Source organism: Anastrepha obliqua, chromosome 1 (assembly GCF_027943255.1).
Source record: "Anastrepha obliqua isolate idAnaObli1 chromosome 1, idAnaObli1_1.0, whole genome shotgun sequence".
NCBI classification, from domain to species: Eukaryota; Metazoa; Arthropoda; class Insecta; order Diptera; family Tephritidae; genus Anastrepha; species Anastrepha obliqua.
Window position 1 is genome coordinate 29,943,376 of NC_072892.1, and position 22,870 is coordinate 29,966,245.

The window sequence follows — 22,870 nt, forward strand, 5'->3', positions numbered from 1 at the left end:
GAGCAACATATTTAAGTTTCATCGAAATCGAAGGCCCGAATAGCCCGGTTGAATTGAAATGGAAAGCATCTTTTTCGAAAAATTTTCGGAAACTTGTAAATTCACATCGAAAGTAATACCATAAAAAGATGTGTGCAAAATTTCAGGGAGATCGGTCAATAACTTTTCGAGTTATCGTGTACACCAAATTTTTTTTTTGAAATTTTCCTTAAGTTGTAGGCAATTTTTTTGACACCACACAGTAACTTTATTAATATCAATTTAGAGCTTAATCGAATCGGACGGCTTACGAGTGGTGGAATAGATTTTTAAGTCGTCCGCATTTAAAAGGTAATTTGCATATGTAAAGTATTCACAAATAGCATCAATAAAAATTACAAAGAGTAAGAGCCCAAAGTACTGCACTACTCAACGGAGCTACAAAAAGGTACGCGAAAATATTATCAACAACAACCACACAGTTACGACGGAAGATATACGATTTTGTTCGAGTTAAGTTCAAAAGGGCATGAAACCCCAGACTAGCTAGTTTGGCCATCAAATGTGGGTGACTAACTTTGTCAAATGCCTCCGAAAAGTCGGTATGGAGCGTATCAACGTGCAGATAATCACTAAAGGTAGGCATGCAAACAGAAAGCAGGGTTAGTGACTGTGGACCTACCCCAGACATGAAGCCATGCTGGTAGTTAGAAATTGAGCGCATGACTGAAAACTGCACCTGGGGTTTGACTATGTATCCAAATAGTTTAGCAACAGTCGACAACTTAGAAATAGATCTGTGTTTAGTTATGTCTTTCTTACTTCAAACTTTTGTCTCACACTCATGAATGCAAGAGTAACCACTGGAATATCACTTGGAAATTATAATTGTATAATTAATTCTTTCATCATGCGAGTTCCTCAAAAGTCGAAGCGTCTCGCTTGCAAGTTCTTTCCGCTTTGTTCGCAATTCAACGACACTCTTCTTCCTCTCAACTGCAAAGGGCACGCGAATTTCAGCTCGGTGCCAGTGAATGCTGATTTTTTAATATTATTTCTTCAAAAGTGACACTTTTCATGGCATACGTAGAAACAGAGAAGATATATGTATGTATGTATGTATATATGTCTGTGCATTCACACACATACATATGCACGCACTTAGGTGGCAAGCAGTGAATGTGATTTCCTCGCCGACTCGAATGTAATTGCGAGTACCCGCCCGCCTTATTGATAAGCCTATGTGCCACCTTCAAGCACCATATCCCTCATCATCATCACCCCCCCCCAGAGCTGCATTTGCGCCTGTGTTTGGCTGTATTGGTGATTTTCATTGACTTATTCCCATCAGGAGCGTGATGACAACATTTCAAACTTTAGCTGTAGGGCTATAAAAGTACTTTTTCCTAACGGTAATCCGTTTCTTGCTGCCGCCCTACCCCTTGCAAACAGCAGGTGCGGTTATAATGAAGTAATTGGCAACACTTTTCGCATTCAGTTTTGGTTTTGTATGTTTGCGCAGGACTTTTTTGCTTGCTTTCTTTGCATTCGACTGCAGAAAAGTCAACCCAATGCAACACAGCCAAGTCATCATATTTTCACGCAACCTAACCTAGAAGTACACTTAACCTCAAAATTCAAAAAAAGGTAAAAAATTGACGAGCTCATGACATGGGCATAACGAGAGGTCCCTGATGTCTCCTACAAAAAAGTGTGAATTGTGTGAAAATGAAATATGCTTATACACACATATACACATATGCACATGCATGTGCATATGTATGTGTATATGTAAGTATATTTGTAAGTAGGTAAGTGTTCATCAAGTGTGTAGGTACGGTATGGTTCAGTATTAACTCGCCTGTTTGTGGTTGGCTAGCATTTCTTTTAAAAAGCTGTTGAGTTCCTTTTCATTCCAGCGAGTATCCTTGAGCGCTCTCAAGCATGCGTCTATGTACGTATTATTACGCGCGCATGTGTGTGCCTATGCCGGCACGTTAGTTTCCCGCTTTGAGTGCAGCAAATAGGCACTTTTCGCTTGCGACTTGGAGGGCCATTTCAATAGCTGATCGGCCTCTAGCTAAGTTTTCGTCTTATTCCGCTACTTAATGCAGCGCGCATTTTGCGCTTTTTTCCCCCCTCTTTTTTGTTTTTTGAAGAGTGCTGGCATTTTTTATTTGCGCTGTAAGTTTTTATTTCCAACATCTTAAATAAACTAATTAGCTTTTGTTTACATGTTGCATAATCAACTTTTTTTGCGAAATTAAATTATGCTGCCACTCACTATTTTAGTCGTCATTATATCAACGTCATAGACACATAATCCCATACAATATAAAGTAATGGCACAAGCAACTGAATATGCGGCAATGCTCGGCGAGTGCTTTCTTATTGTTTTTGTGTTGTGCTTTATTTTGTATGACCGCTTCAGTGTTTGCGACACTGTGAAATTTCTTTTTAATTAAAAAAAAGAGAGAAAAAAAACGAAAAAAAAACAAAAAACCAGAATATTGCAATTACAACTCCTTATGTGCGCCTCTTCACACAACATAAGGTCCTTCGACATTTTTTCCACACGTCTCCTTATTTAAGTGAGGGTGTGTTTTTGTGTGCTCATATGTTTGTCTTTTTAATGGAGTGCCTACTTTACTTTGTTCGTCCACCTTGCCACAACAATGCCACACTTCTTCACTCACTATGCATAGATGTGCATGTGTGTGTGCATATAATGCATTAGCCTGTGTGTTGTGTGGAATTGAATAAATATGAATATATGAATGGTTGTGTGCGCCTAAAAGTGCACTTTTTGCATTCAAAATTATATAAAAAGCGAAGAAGGCAGGCAGTCCTTTTGAACAACCCAAGTGCCACTGCTTATATGCACTCAGCACACTTGCACACATACACGTGATGTACACACGTACACATACATACATACGTGCATATGCATAGTTATCGCCTGCATTTATATGTACATATAATACTTGTCTTCCCATGCTATCACTATCAAGCGCAAGCTCGTCCGCGCTCACAGTAATTCAGATTGTATGAGCAGAACGGCGAAAGGCGCACATGGAGCGCCGCAGCTCCTTTTATTTTCTGCTCCACTTAGCAGCATTGAGTGTTCAGTTTAGTGTTAAAATATCCACTTTTCTTCATTATTCCGTTTCTTCGCTCTTTTGATCGCTTATTAGCCGACTGTTGTTTACTTTCTTCTAGCAGCCCAGTTACGTGTGCATTCTTCTTTCTACCCCCTTCGCTACTTTCTCTCCAATATGTATTTGTTGCCTTCGCTTCGTGCATTATTGGTGGCAATTTAACCTGAAGCAAACTAAAATGAGCACAAAATATTTCTGTGCATGAACGCAAACAGTATTGGAAAAAATTGTGTTAGTCGCAAGTTTGGCAAGGCAAAGAAAAAGCTGCTGTTGATACTTAGGAGACTTTTAGTGTCGTGCTTTGAAAATAAGCTACTTACATACTTTAACTACTTGACGAGTATTCATTTTCAATTATAGTCAAGTTGAAATTTCCGCTTTATTTCCTGCATTCGTTTTTAAATAGAAAATGGCCCACTTTAGTCAGCGCTTCTAAAAAGGCTTCACATAAATACATGCATACTAGGTTGTTGCATAAGTTTTGTGATTTGATTAGAAACAACACAATTTTATGGGGTGAAATACGGTTTCTTATTCGGTATATATAATTGGCGCGTACACCCTTTTGGGTGTTTGGCCGAGCTCCTCCTCCTATTTGTGGCGTACGTCTTGATGTTGTTCCACAAATGGAGGGACCTACAATTTCAAGCCGACTCCGACCGGCAGATATTTTTTATGAGGAGCTTTTTCATGGCAGAAATACCCTCGGAGGTTTGCCATTGTTTGCCGAGGCGACCGCAATTAGAAAAATGTTTTTTTTTTAATTTTGGTGTTTCACCGAGATTCGAACCAACGTTCTCTCTGTTAATTCCGAATGGTAATCACGCACCAACCCATTCAGCTACGACGGCCGCGGTATAGTCTCTCTTAAAATCATTACATCTCTTCGAACGAGATTCCAATTTATGAATTTCATCCCCGAAATGATAATCTGGAAGCGCTGCAAAATACGCTTCCAAAGCAGTTATCATCTCATCATTTGATGAAAAACGCTTTCCGCGCATTCATTTTTTTAGGTCTGGAGACAGATGGATGTCGTTAGGGGTCAAATTTTGTGAATACGCTGGATGCTCCAACAATGCGAATTTTAATGTATAGGTTTTAGCCATTGTCAAAATGCTCTCAGTCCTGATGAAAAGGAATTTTTTTTATTTTGCAAACTGGATCTTTTATCACTAATCTTCTCCTTCAGCTGACCTAAAAGGTTACAATATTATTGAGTATTCATTTTGTCACCAGTTTGCAAGTAATACTCAAACAAAATTCCTTTCGTATTCCCACTCCTTGGTCGATTTGTGGACACGAACTCGTTTCGGTGCCGAAGAACCAGGTTCGCACCACTCCTTAGCCTCTTGTTTTAATTTAAGATCTTGGTGATAGACCTAAGTCTCATCCATAGTGATGAACACAAAATCCACAGATCCACACAAAATCCATTGTATTCTTTCGAAAATGCTCTAAATTCTGCTGAGAAAGTGGCATTCGAATGTGATTTTGTTCCATTGCTAACGAAAGGGGCACCCATTGGGCGTACAGCTTTTTGAAACCCAATACTTCCGTCAAAATATTGCTCATACTGAGGTGCCTAGAATCTCTACAAAATCTCTTTCAGTCACTTGACAATTTTTCAATACGAGATCTTATATTTTTTCTACGATTTCTGGTGTTGTTGCTGTTTTTGAATGTCCTTGGCGTGGATCGTCTTCAAGGCTTGACTATTACGTTAAAATTCAGCAACCCGCAGTTTTACTGTACTAATTGACGGTGAAAAGTGTGATCAATTTAGAGGTATCGGTTTTTAAATTCAAAGAAAACAATGAAAATTCAAATTGATTGGGCAATCTTTAATATTTTTGCATAGAACCATTCATGGAATTTATTTTCTAAATATAATCCCTTTCAAATATTGACCGCAACTACGCCGTAATTTCGCGATCCGTGAACATCAATTTTGAATGACTCGCTGGAGGACTTCGGTCGGTAGCTCGTGAATAACTTTAATAATGTTGGCTTCCAATGCCTCAATCGAAGCTGGTTTATCCATAAAGCATTTAGATTTTAAATACCCCAACAAATAAAAGTCCAAACGTGTGATATCACACGATCTTGGTGGTCAATCCACTGGTCCAAGACGAGAGATAAATTGCTCACCGAGACGGCTACGCAGTAAATCTATTGTTTCACGTGGTCTGTGGCAAGTAGCGGCATCCGCCGTCTTGTTGGAAGTTGTGGAGATCACGGCCTTGAATTTTCGGGGTATCAAAACCAGCATCGTTTATCATGGCGCGATAGCTTTCGCCTTTCCCTGTTCCATTAGGGCCAGCCTCCACTTTGAAGAAATATGAGCCGAGGATTCCTTCAGCCCATAGGCACCACCAAACGGTTGCTTTCAATAGATGTAAGGGCTCTTCATGAATGGCTTCGGTTTGATGCAGCCATTAAGCCAAAAATGGGCCTCATCGCCCAACATTATAAGTTCGCCTGAGGGTGCGTTGAATACTTTTCACAGAGCGTCGATTTTCGTAATACATTTGTGTGATTTGTAAACGTTGTTGAGGCGTAGGTCTTTCCATGATGAAATGTCAATGAATACTGTAAAAAGTGTTGTATTTAGTTTTACAGTAGTCACGTGTGGTCTGTCAAAAAAATCCTATTGGAAAAGGTACCTCCAATCTGATCATCCTTTACACTTTCAACATTCGTTCCTAAATTTCCTTTGCTTTTAAGGGGACAGATACCTATAAACGGCCATATTTTCCCTGATTTTCATTAAAAATATTTAAATTGATGAAGTCAATATATTTTTTTTTTCAAAATTGGCATACAGTTTATTTATACGTTAAAATTATATAAAAAAATGTTTTTTTTTTATTTTAATCATTTAAAATGGCGAATTTACACTCAATTCTTCCAGGAAGGTCACAGCGGGGTTTCTCAATCGGCGGGCATTGTAGCATCGGCGTCAGTAACCTGAATACAAAAAACCAAAAATTTTGTTGCTTATTAATGTCATAATTTTTATATGAATTAAACAAAAATGGAAAAAAAATCGCGGAATAAAATGCTTAAAAAAAATGAATTTCAGGGCGAATTTTCCTACTATTTTTGCTTCGCAAAAATTATTTTTTCGAAAAATTTTCAAATTGTAAATACACATAGAAAGTAATAACATAAAAAAGATGTGTGCAATCTTGCAAGGAGATCGGTCAATAACTTTTCGAGTTATCGTGTACGCCAATTCAAAAGTTTTGAAAAAAATATTATTTTTTCGAAATTTTACAGGTATCTGTCCCTTTAAACCTTTCAGAAATTAAAATTCAATCACTTCCAAGGCGCGTTCATTAAAGGTGGGGGCACTAGACCAACAACACTGTTCTGCGCGTTTGATTGTCAAAGAAAAGTATGAAGAAACTAGATAACAAATAATGAATTCGCTTTGTTTCCTTCAGAGCTGACAGCCGCATGTACACGGCGAAAAAAAAAAACAACTCAACTGTTTTACCAAAACCACTTTGAATAGATTCGCCTTGATCACTGCACGATACTTGATTTTTTGCATTGTAGAAAATACTGTGAATCGTCATTACTAAGTGGCTTGTAAACAAAGAACGAATTGCCCGATTGAAATGAAACTTCACATACGTTCCTAGGACAAGTGCACCAACAAAGCAAAAAAAATGTAGGCTAGTAGCAACGCTCTCTCCCATCGAACCGCAAAACTTATTGAACAACCTAGTACATATGGTATTTCACCACTCCGCATTCATTTCACAGCAACATTTCAAAGAAGTACAACTTTATGCTAAGTCACTGCAGTCTAAAATTTGTTTTCGCTTCTCTGATTGTGTGCATATGGACTTAGTGCATTATTGGATGAGATTAATATGACGTTATTAATAATTTGCAGCTTACTTGTAGCCGTCACACACAAAGACTTCTCACAAAATACCAACAAAGAAATTGGCATTGCTTTGACTTGTAATGCTCGTAAGCATTCATATTGTTGCAGCCACGCGATTGCAAGAGGCGAAGTGTGGAATACTTACTTTATACTGTGTTGCCGCTTGGTTGGTTTGTTGCAAAGAATTTTTAATAAATCTCAAATGAACATGAGTCAATCTTCAGGGTGCATGCTCACTCACTTAGACGATAGATTCCAGGCCATTCCACCTCGCTCTTTCATAAATTGCACATGCAGAAATGTCCTAGTCGATGAGGACCAAAGCTGCGCTGAAGTTTGCAATAGAAATATTTGCATTTGCATTTTTGTTTTTTTTTTTGTTCTTGTTTTGTTTTATATCCTTTAAGTATGCAAAGCGCTGTGATGAAATGGATTGGCATTGGTTAATGGTTTAGTTGAGAGGCAGGCTTTAATTAGCAAAAGCTTTGCGATTGATAGCAACTTGACTTGAGGGAGGATTTTAATGGGTCTCCTCGAAGAATTCCGCACTGATGTTGAAAATGAATTTCTTTGTTTGTCGCAGATAAATGTGAAGAATGTTCGAGCAGGCACCTGGGAGGCTACATGCCAATGCATTTCGGCCCAGCAATTAGAGAATTAAAAGATAGTTTGAGCAGTAGCAGCATCTGCAATCAAGTAATTGAAATGTGTGAATTGCAGGCGCAGGGCGATTTTAATGGGACGGCGGAATCTAAGCAGGTATTCAAGTGGATAGCAAGGCATGCATCGCTGCCGCTATTGCAGTGACGAATACACGCAGACGAAATTTTTCGTTGTTATTGTTTCAAAAGTGAATGAAATCGTCTTAAATTTGAAAAAAAAAAAATAACGCAGAAAAAATTTAAATACTGGCATTATTCGCCAAATTTTGAGCTTCGCGAGCACAGCCAAGGTCCAACGAAAGCGTTCGGCATGCGTTGATTGTACTTTTTCCAATTTCGGGTTTTCATCCCCTAGCTATGCGGTCGCGCAATTCTCTCTCTGCCACTTGTTATTATCACCACAAATGCTTTTAAGTGATATTTATTTACGTTTTCTCCACCACAAACGTCACACACCACAATGTCACGCGCGAAAGCGTAGTCCGATGTCACGTGACGTCGGACCCAGCATTTTTGTTGCGCGCTGTGCGGCTTATTGACATCTCCATTGTGTGCAATGTGTCTCCTATAATTGTCAACATTTCACAACAATTCCGACTTGTTCGCAGGCAACGTCGTTCCGCCTTTCTTGTTGCCTGGTCTTTTGCAACCTTTTGTTCTGTTGTTACAGTGTTGACTCGTTTGATAATCGCGCTAATTTCAAGATTTCCCAAAGCTCTCGCTCTTCTTTCATTATGATGGCAACAACAAATTATTGCAGCTGTAATGAATATGAAAACACTGCAGCATGCGCCGCATGGAATGGGGTTTGGTTTGGCATCTGATAGCGCCAACTTTTCCAAACAATAAATATCAAAATCGCGCATCGGCAAGTAGCAATCGTTGCGCTTGTGGGTAATGCTGTTGTTGTATATCGCACAATGCTGCTGACAGCTTCGATGTCAAATTAAAACCAGCTTTGCGACGACTGTTCGCTGAAGTTCCCCGGAGGCGACGATGGCTAAATTGTTGCTGTTGCTATGATTGCATCTGAGGCTATTGCATTCAATTTCACCAAGAATAATACGGGGATGAGATGCGGCCAAGCTGTCGCAGTTGTCGTTGCGAAAGAATTTTTATTTTAAGCGGTCGCAGATGCTCTAAAATAGGAACATCCGACGAGTCGAATGTGAGAAAGAGAAGGAGAAAGAGAAAGAGAAGGGGAAAGAGAAGGAGAAGGAGAAAGAGAAAAATGAATGCCACAATGGAAGTACGTTGCCAGCGAATAACTACTGCTAAATACTGCAGTTGATGAACTTATAATTCCCCGCTTGCCCCTCAAAGTAGTCAGCAGTAGTTATCGCTCATTTGTACGTATCGGTGTCGTTCGAAGCGCACACCTACACAGATAATTATTTAAGGCAAAAGTTCCCCACTCGTAAGTTGTAGAATTTTACAGCTAACTGACATATCGCTCCATACACAAAAGTCGCAGAATGCCTGCACTACATTATAATCACAATTCCATGCTGTGGACTTGATAAATGCATCATATAACAGGATTGCTTATTTATCGCAATTTAGGTATTCTTGAAAAAAATTAAAATTATCAAAAATTTAGTTGATTACAGTGGGCGTATTGGAGAGCGTCGTGCTGCTATGTACGCAATACAGCTCACTTAGCCCTTTACGATCCGGAAGTTTTTCAAGTTTACTTCCACCGAATCCAAGCCATTTCTCATACGAAAGGAAATTATATACTAAACTTTGCTAAATCAAGTAAGGAGAAAAAAATATTTTCGTTTCAGTGAAAATTAGCAAAATTTCAAATTTATTTTTTTATGGTACATCAAGGCGCATTCATTATAGGTGGGGGCACTAGACCAACAACAATGTTTTGTGCGTTTGATTGTCACGGCAAAGTAGAGAACAAAGATTGGATTCGCCTTTTTTCCTTTTGTGCTGAAGAAACGGCGAAAGAAAGAAAAAAAATCAGCTGATTTACCGATAACATCTTTAATAGATTCGCCTAAGTATACATAAATAATTATATAAAGCGTAATAGCATAACCACACGATTTAAACTTTATATTTTTTTAGAGTAGGGTACTTTTCGAAGCGTTCTCCAGTATGCATCGCTGGTTTGCTGAAGCAATGGAATCTTGTTTCATGTCTTTACTTTTCGCTCCGAGCAGTCTTTTGTAGTTCCACTGCAAATGATGTGGAGCTTTCCAAATAGTCATTGCAAAAGTTGTTCAGTATTAGCGCATTTTAGCGATTTTCCTAACCTATGAAATGGCGTGGCACAATATTTTACACTTTACTAGTAAATACAGGGTGGCGAAAAATTAATCACCCTATTGGAAGATTCACTAACTTTATAAACCGCTAGTTTCGACAGCACCAGGACGCCTAAAAGTGCATTGGCTAAGACAAGTCATTAACCTGAAAAAGATGCACGCAAACAACTGGAGAGAAACAGCAAACAATTGGTAGACAATTGTGAGTAAAGCTAAAGCTCACCCCGAGTTGTAACGCTGCCTGATGATGATCGGAAGATTTATAATTTCTGCAAATGGCGTCGAACGTCACTCATATTTGACACATGTGAACTAGACAGCTGCGGTGAACAAACAAACAAGCCACGGGGCGCGTAAAGGTCAAAATAAAGATGTCCATCGCTCAATCTAATTTTTTGTTTTAATGATAAAGTTATGCAAAAACAATGTAGTATGATTAATTCTGCGCCACCTTTTATCGGGTGCTTTTTTAGCTGCATGAGAACTAACGATATCCATAACTTTGATTGAACAGCTGAGAATTACAAAAAGTGTTGACATTTAAAACTGTTCGCGAAGTTCATAGCGCCGAAATGTCGTTTCATTGACATTCTCAACCTATTGGACTTTGTCCTTCGACTACGTGGAAAATTTGACGCAAAGATCTTGGCTTACGTACCTATAAAATGCAGCTCGTGCAAGCATTCAAAGGAAATGGACTTCGTTTGCTGATTGGGATCAAGTCAAAAATTACTAATCGAATAAACCCTGTAACTCATTGCCATGACCGATATAAGACGGATATCATATTAAAAAAAGAAATGCCAAGAAATTTTCTACCAGATCATAATAAAATTAAAAATTCATTTCAACAATATTTCTGTATTGTCATTTTAAGGCGGCCGCCATAGCCGAATAGATTGGTGCGTGACTACCATTCAGAAGTGCATAGGTGCGAATCTCCGTACATGAAACACAAAATGATGGAACAAGTTTTTTCTAATAGCGATCGCCCCCGGCAGTCCATGGGAAAGATCCGAGTATATTTCTGCAACGAAAAAACTTCTCATAAAAACCAACTACCGTTCGGAATCGGCTTAAAACTGTGGGTCCCTTAATTCGTGGAAAACCATCAAGACGCACATCACAAATAGGAGCGAGAGCTCGATTAAATGCCCAAGCAAAGGGTGTAAGCGCCAATTATATGTATATTTCTCAAACTCTTGAAAAAAGCACCGGTATAACAACGCTAGAGTGATAATAAAAATTAAATGGTTTTTGCCGGTATAAACACAACAAAGTACCTGCTGTCAACACACAAAGAATGTTCTTGGACGGTATGTCAGTGTTGACAACCAACAATTCGAAGTTGTGAAGGACTTTGTCTATGTTGGGACCAGCATTAACAACAGAAAGAATGTCAGCTTTTAGATAAAACGGAGAATAACTCTTGCCAACAGGTGTTACGTTGTGCTCAATAGGCAATTGAGTAGTAGAGCACTCTCTCGAAGCACCAAACTGGCACTCTACAAACTTTGTTAAGGGTTTATTAGTTTTGCGGTTAGAAATGGAATTTTCCACCACAGCTTTGGCACCCACAGCTTAGCAAAATTTTCGTTCGATTCTTAATTTTTTTTAAGTGTACAAAACAAGCAAAGAGAAAGCAAAATATATACCAAGTCCGTGGAAAGCGCTAAATTTGACCAAAATTCTTCATCGGTATATTCGTATGCGCACTGCCTGCCATTAATCGACTTGACCGTATAGATGCATATGTATGTGTTATGTGCACCGTAGATTGAAATTTTATCCCATAGCATTTACTTTAACTAGGATTTACTGACAATACTAATATTTTCCATTACTTACAGAGAATTCTACTACATCCAAATGGAGAAGTACGCGCGTCAGGCGGTTACCGAGGGCGTTAAGTGCGCCGATGAGCTACATGTTGGCGGTGACAGTGAGCTTTATCGTGTTCTGAATCTGCATTACAATCGCAATAACCACATTGAGGTATATATTTAAATATATACATATACATACACACACACACTTTCATATTGGCATAATTTTAATTATTTAGTAATACTTGGAACTTTTATTAAATTTCTTCATGTTTCGATTTTAATTTTTATTTTTCGTTCTTTTTTTTTTGCTAGGTACCACAAAACTTCCGCTTTGTTGTCGAACAAACGTTGCGCGAATTCTATCGCGCCATCCAAGGCGGCAAGGATACCGAACAATCGTGGAAGAAAGCAATATATAAGGTCATCTCCCGTATGGACGATCCAGTGCCCGAATATTTTAAGTCACCCAACTTTTTGGAACAATTAGAATAAGAGGAAAGTGAACGCAATCGCGTTATTCACATGCTTCGTACAAATTTGAAACGCAAATCTAAATCAAGTAAATCTTCGAAAGTTATAACAGCAGGAACAACAACAACAACAGCAACAGCATTAACTAGGCATGCAGCATCAGCACCGATGGCGGCAGCATTAACAAAAACCGCAGTTATAGCTACAACAACAACAGCTACACCAACAACCGAAGTAGCGAATTTAGCCAGCGCAGCCCTAAACGAAACATACCAACAAAATTTGGCGAGCATAAATTAAGTTGAAGCCACTTGTATTAATTCCTGGCCCTTATGATTTACAACTTTTTTTAATTCGGATGTAAAATAGGTAGAACCTTTTAGACATCGCAGAATTTTGAAAAATAGCTGAAGTTAGAAGGCTTGCAGCAAAAATGTACAAAACAATCATTGAGAGAAATTTTAACAAGACGAAATTTAGAATCGAGACAAAACACAATAACGAAAAACGACAGCAAAAAACACTTCGGATCGTGACTCAAGTACACATACATATTTAGATTCACATTTGAAAACATATTTTTGGTAAGGCTTGGGACTCATGCCAGGTTTTCCAGCTAACCAAAATAATATTCGAAAGATGTGTGTGATTCAAAAGAGTTGCATACATACATGAAAAATTTAGATATAAAATTTCTGACGAAAACCAAAAATACGACGTATATGACAAAAACATTTCGACAATACAAAAAAGATGATTTGTTGCCCAAAAGGTAATTTTGATGCTACAGGCAAATCCTTAACTTCGCAAATATTTATATATCTTTGACTCATAAATTCACTTGCACAACGCGCATTGCGTTCACAAAAAAACCAAAAAAAAAAACACATACGAAATACGAAATACGAAAAGCAAAACGTTTCAAAGAGCAAACGATAAGGTCCTACTTGTTAAACGATTGTGGGTATTTTACAAATTATTTCAAAAAGACGAGCACCAAAAAAAAAATAATATCCAGCTTTATTTTATTACGAAATATTCATAACACTAATCGTGCATGACACACTCGCATTCTTTCGGTGGATGGCACTACGACTCTAGCAATAGCAGAAGCAACGTGTCTCTCAAAACTAAATCACTCACACATACATACAACTAACCATATGCACATACACGTTTTATACATAGCAACAACTGCCTTATGTGATGAAAATCGGAAATTGTGGGCCCTTGGATTCACAAATAAATAGAAGTGTAAATGAAAATCAAAAGCAAACCCAGAAATAAATTCGCACTCATACCCGAGAGTGTAAACTGCAACTGCTAGGAAAGAGAGGTCAGAGAACAGTTCTAAAAGCACAACCATGCGTAGAGATAACTGTACGTTGAACATGCTCTACATGCATATGTATATAGTATATATGAAGTTTAATACAAACATACAATAAGACTATGAATTTAAAAATATTTAAAAAACATTTAAGAACTCTACAACTGCATTAACAATAATTTGACAAAACTATTTAATAGAACTCAGTTTACAAATACAAACCCATACACACACACACGCCCGTAAACACATAAACATGAAACTGACATGCATGGTTGGAAATTGCAGGGTCGCTTTTTGAGAATGACTCCTATTTGTGCAGATCTCTTTTGTTTTTTTGTTTTTTTTTTCTTGCTTGGAACAAAGTAAAGTAGCCCGTTACGACTGCGTAGAAAATGAGTGTCAAGAGAGCCAAAATTGAAATGTGCTTACATATGAAATACTTTAAAAGAGCAATGAATTTTGATTAGGCGCATTTCAGCGTGAAACTGAAATATGTACGAGCTGGCGCAAAATTAATCATTAATTTTTTTGTTTTTGAATAACTTTTTTACCAAATCAAAAAACAAGGGTTTGAAAGTGGTAAATTTTCAATATGCGCATTTCAGCTTGGAACGGAAGTATGCACGAGGTGGCGCAAAATTAATCATCCACTTTTTTGTTTTTTAATAACTTTTTTACTAAATCAAAAAACAAGATTTTGGAAGTGGTAAATTTTCTATATGCGCATTTCAGCTTGGAACGGAAGTATGTACGAGCTGGCGCAAAATGAATCATCCACTTTTTTGTTTTTGAATAACTTTTTTACTTAATCAAAAAACAAGATTTTGGAAGTGGTAAATTTTCAATATGCGCATTTCAGCTTGGAACTGAAGTATGTACGAGCTGGCGCAAAATTAATCATTCAATGAATTGTTTTTAATACAACAACTTTTTAATAAATATAAAAAAGTGACGTAAATCTTTACTTTGACCTTTACGCGATCCATAGCTTGTCCGCTTGATTGTTTTTATACACCAAATAGCTGTCTAGTTCACAAGTGTCAAATATGATTAACGTACGACGCTATTTGCAAAAATGATAAATCTTCCGACAGGATGATTAATTTTGCGCCACCTTGTACATTCATGCTAAAAAGCTATGTCAAAAAATATTTAGGTTTTTAGCAATGTGCCTAAAATAGATTTCATTTCGAGCTCCCAGAAAAAGGGCTACTCTTGGTCATTCGTTTCTAACACCTTCTTTGAAAAATTGTGGTTATTCTCATGAATATGGAATATTCTCATTTCTTCAAATTCTAAGTTAGGCTACACATATCAGGTTAGAATAACACACACATACAAGCTTGTTAACAAAAAACAAAAACACGCTTCCTTGAGACGCTTGAAAAACCTAAACTTCGGCGCTTTTACGATATTCAAAAAATTAAAAAAAAACACAAAAGGAAATTTTCTTGAAGTGCTTTTTAAGCGTTCTTTTTGATCTATAATTTGCATATTATTTTTTTGGAAAAGCTAAAAAAATGCATGCAAGATTTCGTGTGTTGCCATTTTTGTGCTCATTTTTTTCTCTTGTATTACATAAAAGTGCAGTTGATGCTTTAAAATGACTTTGTTTGCAAACTCCCACACGCACCGAAACCTAAGCTAACCGTCACCATCACCACGCTCTAAGTACTTCTAGGTAGTATGACAACCCAAATTACACGTTACACTAGTCTTTTTTTCTTATATGTATGTAGTTAGTTTTAAATTTAATACACGTCTTCATTTATTCGTAATATTTTTAATTGTTTAAGATGTAAATAATTATTTAAAAAAATATTTTCTTATAAAATTAAGTTTTCGAACACTTGCCTTTAATTTAACAATCAACACATTGTATAAAGTATTATTTATTCAATTAAGCCAAATATATAATATAAATTCAATTTACATGGTTTTTTATTTATTTCAAACACTTACAACAAACACAAAACAACCAAACAACACAAATTCTCAGCGTCTTATAAATGGCACTAACGCTTGGGAAAAAAGGTGGGTTCAGAGGCAAATGAATACATGCCGAACACAATTTTCAGAAACTTTATTTTCCATTTCAAGCAATGCATAAATTTAGGTGTGACAGGACCATTTAAAAAAAAATGCAAACTCATGACATGCAAGCAAACTTTCTAAAAGGCCTTTTTTGGGTGCATTTTTTAAAGCGCAATTTCCAAAAACTTAATAAAGTGAGTTCTAGAAGTAGAAGGCTGCAAAAAGAGTAAAAGAGAAAAAAGAAAGAGAGAAAAAGAGAAAAGAAAAGAAAAAAACCACAGTGTGCACAGAGAGCCAGCCATTGAGAACAATGCTTATTTGACAATTTGTGTGTGAAGTGATTTAAATGTGTTAGTTATTTGCTTGCAGTAATGAAATTTTTTTCTATTAGTCCCTATTCACACAGGGAAACCTTTAAAAGGGAAACATTTTGTTCAAGACATGCTTTTGTTTTCCGTACTGGCGACACGCTTTGTGCTTCTTATTCGTATTGTCAAACTTAAAGAAGTAAACAGCAAAAACAACGGATGTTGCCGAAAACAATTTTTTCCGTGTGACCGCGAATGAAAAATCAAAAGAGAATTTCCAGTGGCTCCCTTCCAAATGTCTCTGTGTGTAAATCGGGACTTACACTTAATGAAAATTTCCAACCAATACATTCAAGCGAATTGCCAAATAAGCAGTTTTTATTTTAGCTACTTTTGACTAACTGCAAACACTGTGGAAAAAACTAAAGTGCAGTACTGATACTTTTTCAAAAATTATAATTTGAAATTGAAAATTAACCAACTTCGCTTTGAAAATACTGAGCGCATGGCTTTATGGAACTAATTTTTACTTCTTTTCTTAAATTCTTCCTTTTGATTGGCGTGATAACCGCTTACGCGATTTAGGCCGAGTTCAACAAAGCGCGCCAGTCATTTCTTTCTTGTTTTTGTTGTTCTTGTAGCAGCATAAACATTCCTTGTGCATATACGAGGAATGATGCTGGAGCGACAGTCCTTGGCCGGATAAAATCCGGGTTGTTCCGGTTACGCAGAACCGACTGTCGTGGGAAAGGTAATTTCTTTCTCGTGCTAACCGACGCCAGTTGGAGACACTAAGTAAAGCCAAGTACTTTCCCAGCTGATCTTTCCAACACAGAGGAGGCCTTCCTCTTCCTCTGCTACCACCTGCTGGTACTGCATCGAATACCTTCAGAGCCGGCACGTTTGTAGCCATTCGGACGTCATGACCCAGCCAACACAGCCGCAGGATCTTTAATTCTTTGCTTTCATTTCTTTCTTTTCACCAAATCAATGCACGCAAATATTGTAAAATCGCCGAATTCTCACAAACACAACACAGAAAGCTCGATGGCAAAAACTGACTACAGACACACGCAGCGACTTAGCCTGCAAGTGAAGGCGCGGAATTTTTTGAATTACACATACATACACACATACGTATTTGGTAGTACATTTTGCAAAGCACACACACTTTTGCACCGGTGCGTCAGATTACTTAATTTGTCTTTAGTTATTAGAATTTTAGATTTTTGCAAAACTTTGCAAAAGCATTTGGAAACCCCCAAATATGAACGAGTCAAACGCTAATTTAAAAAGTATGCGGAAATTTGAAGATTAGTTACGCATACAACCAACTGCTTGAACCATGAGAAACAACAAGAATGTTTATGATTTTTTGTGATTTCATTTCTATGTTAAGTTTCATTCCGAAATTTATAGATGTGAGTTTTTTTTCTGTTTTTTTTTTTTGTATTCCGTTGCAGTGACAAAAATCGAATCTCATTCGTTAGTTGTTAATGCCTTTACTAAATTGATAAATTAAAAACGAAAAAAATTAAAAAAAATATTTGGCTTAAAAAATTTATTAAAAAAAAAATTTACTACAAATGTAACTGATTTTGTGATAAATTCGAGGAGCATCCATTATTGTTTCGGAACAAACCAATGTAAGCGTCTTGCGGAGTTATTCCGGATTGCAGCTCCTGGGCGCTTATACAAAATTCCTTTGTAAGAAAATAGTTAATTAAAATTTGGAAAACACTATGTTAAAAAAAAACTATTAATAACGAAAGCGTTTAGGAAATTTTAAGGCATTTTAACAATAAACGTTAGGGAGACAAAAAAAAAATAAAACAATATATAGTTCATAGAATGTTTGGATAAAACTTTAGGCAAAATTTATGTAAGATATAATTTGAAAACATGAAAAATTATCGAAAATTCCTAAATTCAAAATTACTGCAATTATAGCAAGAAATCATTACCGTAAAAATATGTACACAAATTTCTTGGTGAATTTTCATTTACTTTAATTCACGGTACTACTTTAAGTTGTTGAATTAGTTTACTTTAAAATACGTTTTACGAAGTTTAATGTTTTGAAAAAAAAGTCGCAAATTGAAATTTTCAAAATATGAACGAAAATTTTAAAAACAAAAATACATAAATTACAGAATTCATTTTCGTTGCGAAATAGAAGTTCAGCTTGAAAGTTGTCAAACGCATTAAACCTAACCTAAACCAGTACAAAAATGGGTACACACACATACACAGATATATACACACATTTATGTACATATATACAGAAGTTGAGCGAATTGCGGCTTAGGAGGCTCTTCGCAGTTCAACCGAATTATACGCCCGCAACATTTCATGCGTACATACCCATTTTTATTAAAATATATTAATTACTTGCATACTAACTATACCACTATATACAGTAACACTCTATATGCGTACATACATACATACATGAATACTTACATAAAACCTAAAACATTAAGTTACTTAACTAAATTATGCTTACTTTATAAGTTAATTACGAAAAACAAAACTAAATATACAACAAAAACAAACAAAATATATAAAACAATACAAGAAAACAAATACAATAAATACAACAACAAAAAATTTGGCTATTTTCTATTTATTTTGGTTTCACTATTTTGTTTTGCAATTCTTTACGTGAGTACACACTTTTCTCAATGCATTGCTTACACCACCACCCCCACCACAGAGCAAGAAGCTGTGGTGAATTTTCTAGTATTCGGAACACTTCGCCTGATATCATATATTGGCAGCGGAGTTCGATTAACATTGGCATCATGCAGACTACACAGAAAAATCAACAACTCGCCGCTACAAAACGAATTAAGGTACTCGTATTGCCGATGTATGCACATACCTACACACCTACATATACCAACATACATACATGCCAACAATCATACATATGCATGTACATATATGAGTCTCTATCTCTAGCGAATAGCTCCCAAGGATGTTAGATTTACCAGGTGTGCTCTTTAACTATAGCGAAAAAGAAAATTGTGAGGGGAACTTCGGCTGCCACATGACTTTGGAGTATCAGCAGCCGAATACTGCACGATCATTTCACGCACACTCACACACGCATTTAAGCACTCGTTGTTCACACGGCAACGAAGCGACATGAGTGAAAAATGTGATGCTTATCATGATATAACTCCATCGCATTCTCCGTTTTTGTTTTAAACACATTCCAAGTGGCGTCAGCCCATAAAATTCACAAAGCGCCGCTTAATGATCTGTTAAAGAGTACAGCTCTAAAAATTTTTTCACCATGCATAGCACCTGGCTAGACATTTCCACATCAGATGCGTATGCACATTACAGTTGCTACCAACCTTTTTACGGTACAAACACTTAAGAATTTTGCACATTTTTAGGCACACAAATTGCTTTAGTTTTTCATGTAAAATTTTGGAGCTCTTAAAAACAAATAAATCACAAACTCGAAATCGTTAAGTACAGAAAAGAAAGTAAAAAAAAAACAACAATCGTTTGTGAAATTTTAAATGCAATAGCCCATAGCTTTAGTGTATCATTTAGGAGCAACTCGAAATGTGTGGAGTACTTTTACGCGTAACTGTAGCGAAAGGGGCTCAGTTGATGTTTGATGTTTTTTTATACTATTTCGTAGTTATACTGCTTCTCGATCATAGGTTCTTTAAATTGCAGTCAGAAGAAATACTTGGTACTTTTCTTGAGAAATGTTTTGGTACTCATTTGGTACTTGAGGCAGAATGTCTCACTGTGGACGACAGGAATTGAGAAGAAGAAGAATTTGATACTTGGTTGCATTGAGTAGACGTTTTTGAAACCAATTTATCTTCTAAGAAGCTCCACATTCATAGCAGTGCAGTTTATGCTAAGCGGAAATGTGTGAAGGACACGAATTGAAGAGTATACTAAATTTTTACTCTGCACTCTTATAGCAGTGCAGTTTACACTAGAAAGAAATTTGTGAAAGACGTAAATAGCAGCGTATACCAAATTTCTACTCCAAGGCACTAAATTTTGTATAACCCAACATTACCAATCGCAGGGCATAGCCACATTTTATTTTTTATGAAAACACTTAAACTTTTTAGGCCAGCAAAAAACTTAATTCAAATTTGAAATCTTTGGACCACAAAAAAATATTCTGTTGGCAATTGTTTTGAAAGTTCATTAACCACAAATATTGGCAAACCTAGCGAACAGCGGCATATGCGTAAGTAGAAATCAAATCAAATCAGCGGCAGCAGACACAAGCACGTGGGCAGAGAGCAGGTTTTCGTAAGTGCCGCGCATAGGATCTACATACATAACAACATACCATACATAATTCAAACACAGGTTGCTTTAAACCAGAAAAGTACTTTTATATTGATTACAAATAGACAAATAGCAAAACCATGCAATGACTACCGACTACCGCGTATTACCGCATAAGCAGACAGCAGTGAGTGCAGTGCTGCTACAGAGGGGCTGCGCAGCCCCACTGTTAACGAATATGACAAGTAACATGAACAATTTAATATCAAGAAAATAGCTGCAAACATAGCATTCAATATACATACTTACTCGTACATACACTCACAACTGATTACTAACTACATATATTCATTACCTAATTGGCCACCTTGTACATACAAAGAAAAATAGAAGACATAAAATAAGAAAGTATAAAAAATGAAGAAATCAACAAATAAACAATTAAACAAATAACAACATACAAAAATCGGAATATAATAACATTATAAATGGCCTAGAATGGAAATTTTTTTACCAGGAGAATTGGGAGACTAAAGAGTATGAAAACAAACGATACATTATTGTATTAGCTACATTTTTATATAAACTGAAATCATCCCACATCCACCAATACCCCTGAAATCCCACTCAATATCCATTCAACATACTTACAAATAACCATTTAATACCGTAAAGTTAGCAACTAGTGAAAAAAACGATGATTGATAAGCAAATTATAAACACATAAATAAGATAAAACCAAAAACCAAAAGCAACACTGGGAAACTTCGCCGATCTGTGATAATTGTGCAACACAAACAGTTTCAAAGTTATTTCATACATTTTCGGAAAAGTAGTCAGAGTGCGTATATATCATATAAACTGAGAATTGTCAATAGGGTCAAACCAAATAATCCAATTATTTGCAGTTCTCAAATTTTGGCAATGGAAACTATTTCGATACAAAAATGCGAAACATATTTTGTACACACAAATGTAAATATGCGCAAATTTTAATGAAATTCTTAAGTATTCTGCAATTATTTCAATTATTGTTAAACATCTTGAGTTACATAAAGTCTGATCACATGAAAGATAAGCGAAAACAAAAAAAGAAATAAATAAAAAAAAAATCAAACCAAAAACTATAAATCAAAAACTGACACATAAATAGATAAACCAAAGTCTCGTTAGTAAAAAGTATAAAATAAAAAGTGAAAAATTGCGTTTTTTTAGTAGCAAACGCGATTCGTTTCAAAATTGAACTTCTTTGGCGCACCCACACACAATTCCGGACAATCGGACAATGAAATTGAAATTGAAATGATAAAATGTGTGGAATTTTTATCACTTATTTGGCAAAAGTAAAACAAAATCCACTAATAAATCAAAAGGGAAGACTAGAAAGCAAATATCTATGAAAAGAAAAGTTATGGGACTACGAACCAGTCCATTCTCAGTTCAAACAGCAATAGTGAGACGCAGTGCATTCAGCAACTGCGCTGCGCGCTCAAACCGGAATCAGTTTTGTGAAAAAAGTCAATTTTTTTTTTAACTTTTTAGTTCTTATCGGCTGTGCGTTGCACTGATCGAGCATTACGCATCCTTTTTTGAAATTATGTACAAACAGAAAAATTTTCATTTAACAAAAACAACTTAATAATAAAAAAGATAAAATTATAAAAATATCAAAATTCAAAAGCGCTTAGTGACGGATGCTGTTGGGGCTTAACTGGCATATTAACTTAACTAACTTTTGCGTTGCTACGAGTATTTCGTGATTACGGTAATTTGATGAACTCTTTTGCATATTTCACGTGTTGATTTAAACTTGGCTTGCTTGGCTTATGTTTCTTTGAAAACTTAGAAATTGGAAATTCTAAACTTAAAAATGTTTCTATATTTTTTGAATTTTAATTATTATTATTGTATTATTATTGAGTTAATTTATCTATCACTTCCTAAGATATAAATAATTTTTGCATTTATTTTACAAATTATTTAAAACCTTTTATGTATTTTTTAAATTTTTATAATTTTTGAAAATTTATTATTACTAGTGAATTATTATTAACTATCAATTCCTTGGATTCGAAAAATGTTTGCATTTATTTTACGAATTATTTAAAAAGTTTTATATATTTTTTGAATTTTTATTATTTTTGAAAATTTATTATTATTAGTGAATTATTATTAACTATCAATTCCTTGTATTCTAAAAATGTTTGCATTTATTTTCTACATTATTTAAAAACTTTTATATATATTTTGAATTTTTATTATTTTTGAAAATTTATTATAATTAGTGAATTATTATTAACTATCAATTCCTTGGATTCTAAAAATGTTTGCATTTATTTTCTATAATACATTATTTAAAAACTTTTATATATATTTTGAATTTTTATTATTTTTAAAAATTTATTATTATTAATGAATTATTTTTAACTATGAATTTCTTAGTTTCAAATAATTTTTGCATTTATTTTCCGAATTATTTACGTATAAAAATCTAGTTTTCTTTCAACGCCCCGCTCATCCGCGCTAGCATAACCTACATAAATTGTGGAAAAATGGTATTTCGGCTGCAAAACAAATTCGAAATTCAATTGATATATATTCATAAAACTCAAAATAAGAAAATCAAAAAGTTGCACAA

The 22,870-nt window shown here is 35.7% G+C and overlaps 1 protein-coding gene across 3 annotated transcripts in view; it reads left to right on the top strand.

Annotated features, from left to right (window-relative positions):
• Positions 1–13,290, top strand: part of LOC129253358 (homeobox protein prospero) — a 33,737-nt gene extending 20,447 nt beyond the window's left edge. For all 3 annotated transcript variants that reach the window (XM_054891704.1, XM_054891705.1, XM_054891706.1), the window contains 2 exons: positions 11,830–11,974; positions 12,121–13,290. In XM_054891704.1, coding sequence (XP_054747679.1) covers positions 11,830–11,974; positions 12,121–12,300 — 325 coding nt within the window. In that variant the 3' untranslated portion in view covers positions 12,301–13,290. The remainder of the gene's footprint in view (positions 1–11,829; positions 11,975–12,120) is intronic.
• Positions 13,291–22,870: the final 9,580 nt, after the last annotated feature.